This window comes from Actinia tenebrosa, unplaced genomic scaffold, assembly GCF_029948245.1.
Source record: "Actinia tenebrosa isolate PJP-AT-01 unplaced genomic scaffold, QUT_ActTen_1.0 PGA_scaffold11__36_contigs__length_13525064, whole genome shotgun sequence".
NCBI lineage: Eukaryota > Metazoa > Cnidaria > Anthozoa > Actiniaria > Actiniidae > Actinia > Actinia tenebrosa.
In genome coordinates, this window is record NW_028292571.1 from 9,591,995 (window position 1) to 9,606,513 (window position 14,519).

Here is a 14,519-nt window from a genome sequence, read left to right on the forward strand (position 1 = left end):
GAATCTATTCGATTTTGACCCATTTTATTCCATAACTGAATCCATTCGATTTTGACCCTTTTTATTGGATAACTGAATCTATTCGATTTTGACCCATTTTATTGGATAACTGAATCTATTCGATTTTGACCTATTTTATTCGATAACTGGATCCATTCGATTTTGACCTGTTTCATTCGCTATATTATATTCATCCATTCGATTTTGACCCGCGTTATTCGCTGTATTCATCCATTCGATTTTGACCCGTGTTATTCGAAAACTGAATCTATTCGATTTTGACCCGTGTTATTCGATAACTGAATCTATTCGATTTTGATCCGTTTTATTCGAAGATTGGATCCATTCGATTTTGACCCGTGTTATTCGATAACTGAATCTATTCGATTTTGACCCGTGTTATCCGTTAACTGGATGCATTCGATTTTGACCCATTTTATTGGATAACTGAATCTATTCGATTTTGACCCGTATTATTCGATATATTCATCCATTCGATTTTGACCCGTGTTATTCGATTATTGGATCCATTCGATTTTGACCCGTGTTATTCGATAACTGAATCTATTCGATTTTGACCCGTGTTATTCGTTAACTGGATGCATTCGATTTTGACCCATTTTATTGGATAACTGAATCTATTCGATTTTGACCCGTATTATTCGATAACTGAATCTATTCGATTTTGACCCATTTTATTGGATAACTGAATCTATTCGATTTTGACCTATTTTATTCGATAACTGAATCTATTCGATTTTGACCTATTTTATTCGATAACTGGTCCATTCGATTTTGACCTGTTTCATTCGCTATATTATATTCATCCATTCGATTTTGACGCGCGTTATTCGCTGTATTCATCCATTCGATTTTGACCCGTGTTATTCGAAAACTGAATCTATTCGATTTTGACCCGTGTTATTCGATAACTTAATCTATTCGATTTTGACCCGTGTTATTCGATGATTGGATCCATTCGATTTTGACCCGTGTTATTCGATAACTGAATCTATTCGATTTTGACCCGTGTTATTCGATAACTGGATGCATTCGATTTTGACCCATTTTATTGGATAACTGAATCTATTCGATTTTGACCCGTATTATTCGATATATTCATCCATTCGATTTTGAGCCGTGTTATTCGATAACTGGATCCATATAATTTTGACCCCGCGTTATTCGATAACTGAATCTATTCGATATTGACCTATTTTATTCGATAACTGAATCTATTCGATTTTCACCCCGCGTTATTCGATAACTGAATCTATTCGATATTGACCTATTTTATTCGATAACTGAATCTATTCGATTTAAACCCGCATTATTCGATAACTGGATCCATTCGATTTTGACCTATTTTATTCGATAACTTGATCCATTCGATTTTGACCCGTATTATTCTATAACTGGATCCATTCGATTTTGACCCATTTTATTCGATAACTGGATCCATTCGATTTTTACCCGTGTTGTTCGATTACTGGATCCATTCGATTATCACCCGTTTTGTTCGATAACTGAATCTATTCGATTTTGACCCATTTTATTCGATAACTGAATCTATTCGATATTGACCCATTTTATTCGATAACTGGATCCATTCAATTTTGACCCCTATTATTCGATAACTGAATCTATTCGATTTTGACCCATTTGATTCGATAACTGAATCAATTTGATTTTGACCCATTTTATTCGATAACTGAATCTAGTCGATATTGACCCATTTTATTCGATAACTGAATCTATTTAATTTTGACCCGCAATATTCGAAAACTGAATCTATTCGATTTTGATCCATTTTATTCGATAACTGAATCTATTCGATTTTGACCCGTGTTATTCGAAATCTGAATCTATTCGATTTTGACCCATTTTATTCGATAACTAAATCTATTCGATTTTGACCCATTATATTCGATAACTGGATCCATTCGATTTTGAAACGTTTCATTTGCTATATTATATTCATCCATTCGATTTTGGCCCGCGTTATTCGCTGTATTCATCCATTCGATTTTGAGCCGTGTTTTTCGATAACTGGATCCATCTTATTGTGACCCCGCGTTATTCGATAACTGAATCTATTCGATTTTGACCCATTTTATTCGATAACTGAATCTATTCGATTTTGACCTATTTTATTCGATAACTGAATCTATTCGATTTTGACCCATTTTATTCGATAACTGAATCAATTCGATTTTGAGCTATTTTATTAGATAACTGAATCTATTCGATTTGTACCCATTTTATTCGATAACTGAATCTATTAGATTTTGACCCATTTTATTCGATAACTGATTCTATTCGATTTTGACCCATTTTATTCGATAACTGAATCTATTCGATTTGTACCCATTTTATTCGATAATTGAATCTATTCGATTTTGAGACATTTTTTTCGATATATTCATCCATTCGATTTTGACCCGTATTATTCGATAACTGAATCTATTCGATTTGTACCCATTTTATTCGATAACTGAATGTATTAGATTTTGACCCATTTTATTCGATAACTGAATCTATTCGATTTTGACCCATTTTATTCGATAACTGAATCTATTCGATTTGTACCCATTTTATTCGATAACTGAATCTAATCGATTTTGACCCGTGTTATTCGATAACTGAATCTATTCGATTGTGACACGTTTTATTCGAAGATTGGATCCATTCGATTTTGACCCGTGTTATTCGATAACTGAATCTATTCCATTTTGACCCGTGTTATTCGTTAACTGGATGCATTCGAATTTGACCCATTTTATTGGATAACTGAATCTATTCGATTTTGACCCGTATTATTTGATAACTGAATCTATTCGATTTTGACCCATTTTATTGGATAACTGAATCTATTCGATTTTCACCCATTTTATTCGATAACTGAATCTATTCGATTTTGACCTATTTTATTCGATAACTGGATCCATTCGATTTTGACCTGTTTCATTCGCTATATTATATTCATCCATTCGATTTTGACCCGCGTTATTCGCTGTATTCATCCATTCGATTTTGAGCCGTGTTTTTCGATAACTGGATCCATCTTATTTTGACCCCGCGTTATTCGATAACTGAATCTATTCGATTTTGACCCATTTTATTGGATAACTGAATCTATTCGATTTTGACCCATTTTATTCGATAACTGAATCAGTTCGATTTTGACCCATTTTATTAGATAACTGAATCTATTCGATTTGTACCCATTTTATTCGATAACTGAATCTATTCGATTTTGACCCATTTTATTCGATAACTGAATCTATTCGATTTTGACCCATTTTATTCGATAACTGAATCTATTCGATTTGTACCCATTTTATTCGATAACTGAATCTATTTGATTTTGACACATTTTATTCGATATATTCATCCATTCGATTTTGACCCGTATCATTCGATAACTGAATCTATTCGATTTTGACCCATTTTATTCCATAACTGAATCCATTCGATTTTGACCCTTTTTATTGGATAACTGAATCTATTCGATTTTGACCCATTTTATTGGATAACTGAATCTATTCGATTTTGACCTATTTTATTCGATAACTGGATCCATTCGATTTTGACCTGTTTCATTCGCTATATTATATTCATCCATTCGATTTTGACGCGCGTTATTCGCTGTATTCATCCATTCGATTTTGACCCGTGTTATTCGAAAACTGAATCTATTCGATTTTGACCCGTGTTATTCGATAACTGAATCTATTCGATTTTGATCCGTTTTATTCGAAGATTGGATCCATTCGATTTTGACCCGTGTTATTCGATAACTGAATCTATTCGATTTTGACCCGTGTTATTCGTTAACTGGATGCATTCGATTTTGACCCATTTTATTGGATAACTGAATCTATTCGATTTTGACCCGTATTATTCGATATATTCATCCATTCGATTTTGACCCGTGTTATTCGATGATTGGATCCATTCGATTTTGACCCGTGTTATTCGATAACTGAATCTATTCGATTTTGACCCGTGTTATTCGTTAACTGGATGCATTCGAGTTTGACCCATTTTATTGGATAACTGAATCTATTCGATTTTGACCCGTATTATTCGATAACTGAATCTATTCGATTTTGACCCATTTTATTGGATAACTGAATCTATTCGATTTTGACCTATTTTATTCGATAACTGAATCTATTCGATTTTGACCTATTTTATTCGATAACTGGATCCATTCGATTTTGACCTGTTTCATTCGCTATATTATATTCATCCATTCGATTTTGACGCGCGTTATTCGCTGTATTCATCCATTCGATTTTGACCCGTGTTATTCGAAAACTGAATCTATTCGATTTTGACCCGTGTTATTCGATAACTTAATCTATTCGATTTTGACCCGTGTTATTCGATGATTGGATCCATTCGATTTTGACCCGTGTTATTCGATAACTGAATCTATTCGATTTTGACCCGTGTTATTCGTTAACTGGATGCATTCGATTTTGACCCATTTTATTGGATAACTGAATCTATTCGATTTTGACCCGTATTATTCGATATATTCATCCATTCGATTTTGAGCCGTGTTATTCGATAACTGGATCCATCTAATTTTGACCCCGCGTTATTCGATAACTGAATCTATTCGATATTGACCTATTTTATTCGATAACTGAATCTATTCGATTTTCACCCCGCGTTATTCGATAACTGAATCTATTCGATTTTGACCCGTGTTATTCGTTAACTGGATGCATTCGATTTTGACCCATTTTATTGGATAACTGAATCTATTCGATTTTGACCCGTATTATTCGATATATTCATCCATTCGATTTTGAGCCGTGTTATTCGATAACTGGATCCATCTAATTTTGACCCCGCGTTATTCGATAACTGAATCTATTCGATATTGACCTATTTTATTCGATAACTGAATCTATTCGATTTTCACCCCGCGTTATTCGATAACTGAATCTATTCGATATTGACCTATTTTATTCGATAACTGAATCTATTCGATTTAAACCCGCATTATTCGATAACTGGATCCATTCGATTTTGACCTATTTTATTCGATAACTTGATCCATTCGATTTTGACCCGTATTATTCTATAACTGGATCCATTCGATTTTGACCCATTTTATTCGATAACTGGATCCATTCGATTTTGACCCGTGTTGTTCGATTACTGGATCCATTCGATTATCACCCGTTTTGTTCGATAACTGAATCTATTCGATTTTGACCCATTTTATTCGATAACTGAATCTATTCGATATTGACCCATTTTATTCGATAACTGGATCCATTCAATTTTGACCCCTATTATTCGATAACTGAATCTATTCGATTTTGACCCATTTTATTCGATAACTGAATCAATTTGATTTTGACCCATTTTATTCGATAACTGAATCTAGTCGATATTGACCCATTTTATTCGATAACTGAATCTATTCCATTTTAACCCATTTTATTCTATAACTGGATCTATTTGATTTTGACCCATTTTATTCGATAACCTGATCCATTCGATATTGACCTATTTTATTCGAAAACTGAATCTATTCGATTTTGACACATTTTATTCGAAATCTGAATCTATTCGATTTTGACCCATTTTATTCGATAACTAAATCTATTCGATATTGACCCATTATATTCGATAACTGGATCCATTCGATTTTGACCCGTTTCATTTGCTATATTATATTTATCCATTCGATTTTGACCCGCGTTATTCGCTGTATTCATCCATTCGATTTTGAGCCGTGTTTTTCAATAACTGGATCCATCTTATTTTGACCCCACGTTATTCGATAACTGAATCTATTCGATATTGACCTATTTTATTCGATAGCTGAATCTATTCGATTTTGACCTATTTTATTCGATAACTGAATCTATTCGATTTTGACCCATTTTATTCGATAACTGAATCTATTCGATTTTGACCCATTTTATTCGATAACTGGATCCATTTGATTTTGACCCATTTTATTCGATAACTGAATCTATTCGATTTTGACCCGTGTTATTGGAAATCTGAATCTATTCGATTTTGACCCATTTTATTCGATAACTAAATCTATTCGATATTGACCCATTATATTCGATAACTGGATCCATTCGATTTTGACCCGTTTCATTTGCTATATTATATTTATCCATTCGATTTTGACCCGCGTTATTCGCTGTATTCATCCATTCGATTTTGAGCCGTGTTTTTCAATAACTGGATCCATCTTATTTTGACCCCACGTTATTCGATAACTGAATCTATTCGATATTGACCTATTTTTTTCGATAGCTGAATCTATTCGATTTTGACCTATTTTATTCGATAACTGAATCTATTCGATTTTGACCCATTTTATTCGATAACTGAATCTATTCGATTTTGACCCATTTTATTCGATAACTGGATCCATTTGATTTTGACCCATTTTATTCGATAACTGAATCTATTCGATTTTGACCCATTTTATTAGATAACTGAATCTATTCGATTTTGACCCATTTTATTCGATAACTGAATCTATTCGATTTTGACCCATTTTATTCGATAACTGAATCTATTCGATTTTGACCCGTGTTATTCGATGATTGGATCCATTCGATTTTGACCCGTGTTATTCGAAAACTGAATCTATTCGATTTTGACCCGTGTTATTCGTTAACTGGATGCATGCGATTTTGACCCGTGTTATTCGATAACTGGATCCATTCGATTTTGACCCGTGTTATTCGATAACTGGATGTATTCGATTTGGATTCAGAATCGACAAAATTTTCAAAATTGAGGTATGACTATTCCTTTTGAAATACGGATTTTCAGGACACCAAGTGAAATCAAAACTTCCAATAACGCTTGATAACAGTGACACAATAGGACATTTGCACGATGGCGTCATTGACCTCTACTACCATACTGCCTTGCACGCTCTCTTTCGTTCAGTTGACGCGCACCAATTGTCTTACTATTCTCATGAGGGAATACAAATTTAAATAAGAAAGAAAATTCGCGAAGCATTGTGGTAGTAGGAGTCAAATGACGCCATCATGCAAACGTCCTATTAATGATGAGCTTTATATTTTTTATTCTAATGCCACAGTATTTCAGATCAACTAGAAATGACAAGTGTGATGGGAGCAGATTGGAAGGTTTTACATTTGGTTTTCGTGGGCACGATTTGTTTGCTTATCAGTAACGTCTTCGCGTAAACACTTCAACAGCTGCTGTTACATATCAAGGTACGTCAAGAAACAAATCGATAACGGCCAAAAAACCTTCGGAATTGTACAAATTTAAATAAAAAAAGAAAATTCGCGAAGCATTATGATAGTGTGAGTCAAAAGACGCCATCATGCAAACGGCCTATTCGATTTTCCCCCCGTACTTCTTTATTCATTTGGGAAAACTAGCGATTGTTTGGTGGTGACCGCAGAAAAGCAAGAAACCGAGAGTGTGGTTTGGGAATGAGTTCATAGAGGGGGGCACAAAATTATTCCAAATCACAGCACTTTTGAAACAAAAACAAAAACAAAAAAAAATGGAAAACAAGAAAGGGACATTCTTTTACTTTGGCTTAGCAAGCGAATCCCCCAACCCCACCCCACCCCTCGGGCTCCCCGATAACAAATGAAAGGTAATCATTAATAACCCGCGAAGTTAGTAAACAAGTTAGTACAGTCGGGATTTAAGTGATTTAACAAGAGAATGATTGTATTAGGGTTTATTTTATTTCTTTCATATATACTATATATGATTTATATATTATATTTTTTGTGTGTGTCTATTTGTCTTTGGAGAGAAGCGTTGGTCCATATACATAAGTAATCTACTGTCTGATGTGTTCGTTAAAAAAAAAAAACGATCAAAAATCTCTCCGTATTTCCTTTCCTTTCTTTTAGATCCTTCTTTTTTTCTATTTATTCCTTTTCGTTTTTCCACTTCATAATTCTCATTTTTCTTTTCTTTTCTTTCCTTTCATTACACATTTTCAGGTATCGAGCGCAATTCAAAAGTTCGACTGAGTTAACAGCGAACCGTTGCCCGCTGCAGCAGTTTTTCTAGTGGAATTAGAATCTTGTCCCACAAACAAATACACAGTATCTGTTTTAAAGAGTACTACAAGGACTACGAGGCAATTTTCTATCCTTTTCTCAGGGCCGTAAACTGTTGAAACAATTTATGATCGATTTTCCGTTACCAGAGTCTTTAATTCCGAGATATCCTGGATAAATTGTTGAGCTTGTGGGACATAGCAACGGTAACTAAGGGGAGTCGGAACCATGAATATCACCTCTGTCCACCCTTGATCCTCTAAGATGATGATGATGGTGATGATGATGATAGTGATGATGATGATGGTGATGACGATGAGGATGATGGTGACGATGAGGATGATGATCATTATTATTCGAAAGCAAACTGTGTCACATCACTGGCTTCCTTCAACTTCTTCTGTACATGCTGATAATAGCTTATACTGAAGGGAAGGAAGGCTATCCTCGATACCAACTTCTCCAGAGTATCTTTCGGCAGCTTCATCACTAGTGCTTTCTCATCGTAGTAAGTGTTCATTTTCTTCTTGTTACTCTGTAGAGCCTCCACCCATAAAGCCAGAGCGTCAGCGTTTTGGTTCAAACATTCACAAACAAACAGTTCAAAGCGAGTTTTATCGTCTAGAGCACCAACACTGTTGATCTTCTTAACTATGGCACCAGTAACTTCATTCGTACAAGTACCTTTAACAACCTCCCACACACTATACCTTATTGCACTCAATAGAGTGAATTTCTTCTTGAGACCGTTACTAACAATATTGTGCAAAGCAGAACAAAGCTCGACACAAACTAGTCTCCGTAGATCAGGATATTTCTTGTCATTCAGGCACTCGGAAGCAGTAAGATCTCGATTTTTCTCCATATGGTAAAACAATTTTCGAATAGCGTCTTCAAGAATCCCAATCTCGGTATAATCCTGAGATGTAGTTGGCTGTTCATCATCAGGCTCGTACGAATCGTCTAAGGGTCTAAAGTGTTGACCACAGTGATTGATTGTTAGCGGATGGTAATTGCTTTCCCACGTCGAGGTACGGAAATCCTCCTCCTTTTCCTCCATAGAAGAAGGATTCTCATTGGCTGGGTATTCACTTGTAGCATCGCTACTGGTTAATTGTTCACTTGAAGGCTCGAGTGAAACCTCATCTTCTACTTGTTCGGATACTTTCATTCTTTGTACCACCCATTTTCGTTTGCTACGGTTATATAACACCTTGATATCCCCTGGAAGTTTGAATACTTCACAGTCATCGTACTCGGAACTCTCGTCGCTCTCTTCATCTATTTCCACATCATTCTCTACCACCCAGCGTCCTTCAACGTGTAAGAGATGATATGACGATAGGCAGATACCTTGAGGTGGGTGTTCAACGCCGACCTCTTCTTCATCGGCACATAGTCTAGAATACTGAAGCAGAATATTCTTCAAGTGGTAAGTAGACTTGACATCATAGTAGTCACACGAATGAAGGTGCTCTTCTCTTCCATTATCACACTCCGATTGACCAACGTCATTTCTGATAGAACCGTCAAACGAATCGATTCCCGAGTCACTGTGAAAATCTTTCTCAATGTCGAGATCAGCTTCTGGTTTTTCGTTAGAAGTGATACCTGAATACGAAACCATGTTTGTGTCTTCCAGCTGTCTTCCATCTTGTTGATCAGATATGCTTCCGGCGCAGGTCTGATCTGTAACATTTGTCTTATCATCCTGATCACAAATATCTGACCGTCCTCCACTTGTTGGCCCATCCTTACTTTTAGATGACGTCACTTCCGGAACACTTTGCGCCTGCGGGGAATCTAAGTCAGCGGTATTGTTATGAGTCAAATTTTCTTGATCGCTTTCACATGGCAAACCATGTGTTGGATCGTTAACATTTGTTTTTTCAGAACTAAGTTCATCGCTTTTGTCGCTGTTTGTTAAACTATCTAGAGAATCGCGTGATGATTTTCGTCTAACTGCACCTTTCCTACTGATAGAACCGGTATGACTTAAATATCTCTCATTGTTACTTCCGGTTCTATGTGGTGTTACATCCGTCACGTTTCTTTGTCGTCTCGCCGCGACCTCATGATTATCATACGTCTCCTCGTCGTTAGATTTAGATAGAGCAGTAGTAAAATTCAGGCGGTCACGCGGACAATGCGTTACCTCCGTCAAGCTTCTTTGTCGCTTCACTATGATCTCGTTACTACCATACATAACTTTACCATTAGGTTTAGATGTATTAGAGGTAAAATCTAAGTTGTCGGGCGGGCAAAAGGGAGCATTCAATTGACCTGGTCCTTTCTTTTCTGGTGATGGAGGAAAAGTACAAGGCCGTATTTGGTGTTTGGCCTTAGTCTTTGACCTTGGCTCACTGCTAAAATGATCCTCATTCATATCGATACTAGATATAAGGCTGGGTTCAAAAGGAGGAGCTCTAGAAGCGGGTACCCTTAGAGGATCGAGGATTTTTCTCATCTTGGGTTTGCAGCCATGGATTTCGATTTTCTTTAATACTTCTCTTTGCTTTCTTTCGCAGATCTTCGTTTTTAACTAAAAAGAATATATAACTTTATTACTAACCTTACTCCCCTGTGTCCTACAATGATACCAAACTTTACCAAACCTTATTCTCCTGTGTCCAACAATGATACCAAACTTTACAAACCCTTCTCTCCTGTGTCCAACAATAATACCAAACTTTACAAACCCTACTTCCCTGTGTCCAACAACAATACCAAACTTTACCAACCCTACTCCACTGTGTCCAACAATAATACCAAACTTTACAAACCCTACTCTCCTGTGTCCAACAACAATACCAAACTTTACCAACCCTACTCCACTGTGTCCAACAATAATACCAAACTTTACAAACCCTACTCTCCTGTGTTCAATAACAATACCAAACTTTACCAACCCTACTCCACTGTGTCCAACAATAATACCAAACTTTACAAACCCTACTCTCCTGTGTCCAACAACAATACCAGACTTTACCAACCCTACTCCCCTGTGTCCAACAACAATACCAAACTTTACTAACCCTACTTCCCTGTGTCCAACAACAATACCAAACTTTACCAACCCTACTCCCCTGTGTCCAACAACAATACCAAACTCCACTAGTAAGTCAGAGTCAGTCTGTTGGTCATTCGGTCAGCCAGTCGGTTGGTCGGTCGGTCAGTCGGTCGCACAGTCGGTCAGACGGTAAGTCGGTAGGTCAGTCGATCAGTCAGTCAGTCAGTCAGTCAGTCAGTGAGTCGGTCGGTCGGTCAGTCGGTCAGTCAGTCAGTCAGTCAGTCGGTCGGTCGGTCAGTCAGTCAGTCGGTCGGTCAGTCGGTCAGTCAGTCAGTCAGTCAGTTGGTCGGTCAGTCGGTCGGTCGGTCGGTCAGTCAGTGAGTCGGTCGGTCAGTTGGTCAGTCAGTCAGTCAGTCAGTCGGTCAGTCAGTCAGTGACTTCATTTACTGAGGGTCACTTACTACTTACCCTACTCCCCTACGTCCAACAAGAACCCCCCCCTACTCTTTCCCCTGCGTCACCAATAGCGAACAATAATAATAATAATAAGGAATAATTTATATAGCGTCGATATCCTTAAGTTCAAAGACGCTTTACAATATAAAAATGTGACTCAAAAAATTTAAAATAAATTTAAGAAAAGAATTACTATTTCATGAATGAGAGTGAGTAATAAAACATGCAATATTCTCTTTACCTTGCTCTGTTGAATCTTTTCTGCAATGTTCTTTGCATTACTAGTCCTTAAAATTGCTTTACTTTTAAGAAGAAATTTCTCTGAAACACAAATTAACATAAACGTCTTTTTTTTTGGGATCTGCCATCGTCATAGTAACAAAAATATCGTCATGGTAACAACCAACCAGTCACTTACCTCCTTCACGATGTTTAAGGGACCATTTATCACCATGTTTTTCTGTATTAAACGAAAAGGAAAACGAAGTCATTTCTAAAAAAACTGCATTACTAATAGTTGGTCGTAAGGGCTTTAGAACAAGGGAAACGTTGCACAGACGTGCTGATCATGATTCGATCATGAAGCAAGTGCTACAGGTTTGTTTACCACTGGCTGTCAAGTGCTACCCTTGCAAAAACAAGGACGTTTTTTATGTATTTTTATATATATTTAATTTTGAGTATAAATACTCTGTTGTTGTTGTTGTTGCAAATCTTTTCTTGTCCATTCTGCACGAATTACACCAAAGATACTAAGGCCCCGTCCACACTATGCCGGATAAATTTGAATCCGAATTTTTATTTATTCAGTTAGGCCTACCGTCCACACTAGTCCGTGCGAATCCGGAACAATTCTTCACCGAAAACGATTTTTCGAAATGGAACCGAATAAATAAAAATTCGGATTCAAATTTATCGGGCATATAGTGTGGACGGGGCCTAAAAGTGCACCGCTTGCCTCGTAGCAAGTATACAAAATACGTACCCCATAACGTTCTTAATGGTGCATCTTCCTGCGAGAATGGCGTAGCTGTTTGAACAAAGAAAAATAACACTGAATTACAATGATTTATCTTAAATTGAATATGAGTCCTTGAAATAAACAAAGAAATAACTGAAAAGATATAACTAGCTAAAAACTAGTGTGAGCTGTGTCGGTGTTTCTAATGAAACAGTAATGATGAAAAGGTAAATTATACACCGTGAAAAGATGAAAAAACTTAACTGACGTTTCGGACGCTAGTCCTTCGTCGGAGTAAAAGAGCAGGACTAGCGTCCGAAACGTCATCTTTTCACGGTGTATAATTTACCTTTTCATCATTAAAGAAATAACTGTGAAAGCCAAGGAAAAATAAAAACGCTTTCCCTGAAAAACCCTGCAACGTTTTTTTTTATTTTATAAAAGCAACATAAGACGTGCATTTGTGCCTACATACTGATATAAACTCTGGGAGCTGTTGTAGAACAACACTACAGCTCCCACCGTGTTTATGTCACAGTATACAGACATGCGCGCGCGTGCTGTGTGCAGTTATAAAGCACGCGGGGGTTGGTAGAACACGAGAGAAGTGTTAGGAGAAGTAAGATACGTAGCGGAGTGCTTCTGGACACTTCTCGAGTGTTCTGTCAATCTACAAGTGCTTTATGACTCCACACAGCACAGCAAGCAAGGTTTTTATTTCTTTTATAGAATACAAATTACAATAACCGTTATTTTAGATAGGAACGACGCAACTGAAAGTGCGCGCGCGTGCTGTGTCCTCTCATAAAGCACCCAAGATTTATAACAGTTATTTCATGGAGAGGAGTATAAGATATATACCTGTTCCTGATGAGGTTTTCAGGTACAGTTGCACATTACTGCATTCTATTTCAGACAGTTTCCTTGAAAACAACTCAATATCTGGAATCTGAAAAAAAGACAATGTTGTAAGACGTAGTGGATTTGAAGGCCAATACACACGCTGCAATTGGTGCGTGTACGTTGCTGGCGACAGAGCTTTCGGAAGATGTCATGAATGCGATGTATTTGCTCATGAAATAAAACTCTAACTTCGGCATGAGCGTAACGTTTCTCTTTTTCAGACCACGTGTCATTCACTTGAGAATAAGATTCTTTGTTTTAGTTGTATCCATATTCATGTGTCTTCTCATGCGCAACCGTTAAACAAAGAAATGATACTCTAGGGAATGACACGTAGTCTTGAGAATACGATTCTTTGTCTTAGTTGTATCCATATTCATGTGTCTTCTCATGCGCAACCGTTAAACAAAGAAGTGATACTCTAGGGAATGACACGTGGTCTTGAGAATAAGATTCTTTGTTTGAGTTGTATCCATATTCATGTGTCTTCATTTACGCAACCGTTTAACAAAGAAATGATACTCTAGAATGATACAATTCCCAAAAACCTCGCTAGCTTTACATGGAAAAGTCGCATTCATGGATAAGAACATCAAGTCTCTGCCATAAACGTGACATAAGGAAGACTCTATTTTACTGCAGGAGTGTCGCATCGCGCAAAAAAGTTGCGCCAAGTGCCGTAATTCAACAAACCTTTTTTGGTTAAATCATTTCTCAAAGCAATTCTTCGATTGCACGTTACGGCATCGCGGCCATGTTGGTGCCATTTAACAAAAGATTTCTCATTAGCATCCATTGTTAACGGTACCACAATGGCCACCATGTTTTTGTCTTTTAACTCTCTTGGGAATGCTTGCAACCAGCAATTTCCTTAATTGAGGATGATGAACTACCGGCTCTTTTACTATGTGGTTTCCCTCTTGAAAACCAAGATTTGATTAAAAATATATTGATTTAACAACTCACATCTCTTGCTTTAGTAGAAATATCAGCAGGTGAGACGAGAAACGAAGAATCTTCAAAGAAGACAACCAGAAGCTGATAGAAAAATGGAATATTTGTTTCCTCCTCCACCACCACCACCAACCACCACCACCACCACCACCACCCACACTACCACGCACCACCACCA

At 36.9% G+C, this 14,519-nt stretch overlaps 1 protein-coding gene across 1 annotated transcript in view; it reads right to left on the bottom strand.

The window, feature by feature from the left end:
- Window positions 1-7,711: 7,711 nt before the first annotated feature.
- LOC148912498 (uncharacterized) overlaps window positions 7,712-14,519 on the bottom strand; it is a 7,401-nt gene continuing 593 nt past the window's right edge. Inside the window, exons 2-7 of the mRNA XM_089027186.1 lie at window positions 14,354-14,500; window positions 13,346-13,433; window positions 12,509-12,553; window positions 11,942-11,983; window positions 11,765-11,844; window positions 7,712-10,599 (exon numbers count right to left, since the gene is read on the bottom strand). Of these exons, the coding sequence (XP_088883312.1) occupies window positions 8,410-10,599; window positions 11,765-11,844; window positions 11,942-11,983; window positions 12,509-12,553; window positions 13,346-13,433; window positions 14,354-14,500 (2,592 nt within the window). The 3' untranslated portion in view covers window positions 7,712-8,409. The remainder of the gene's footprint in view (window positions 10,600-11,764; window positions 11,845-11,941; window positions 11,984-12,508; window positions 12,554-13,345; window positions 13,434-14,353; window positions 14,501-14,519) is intronic.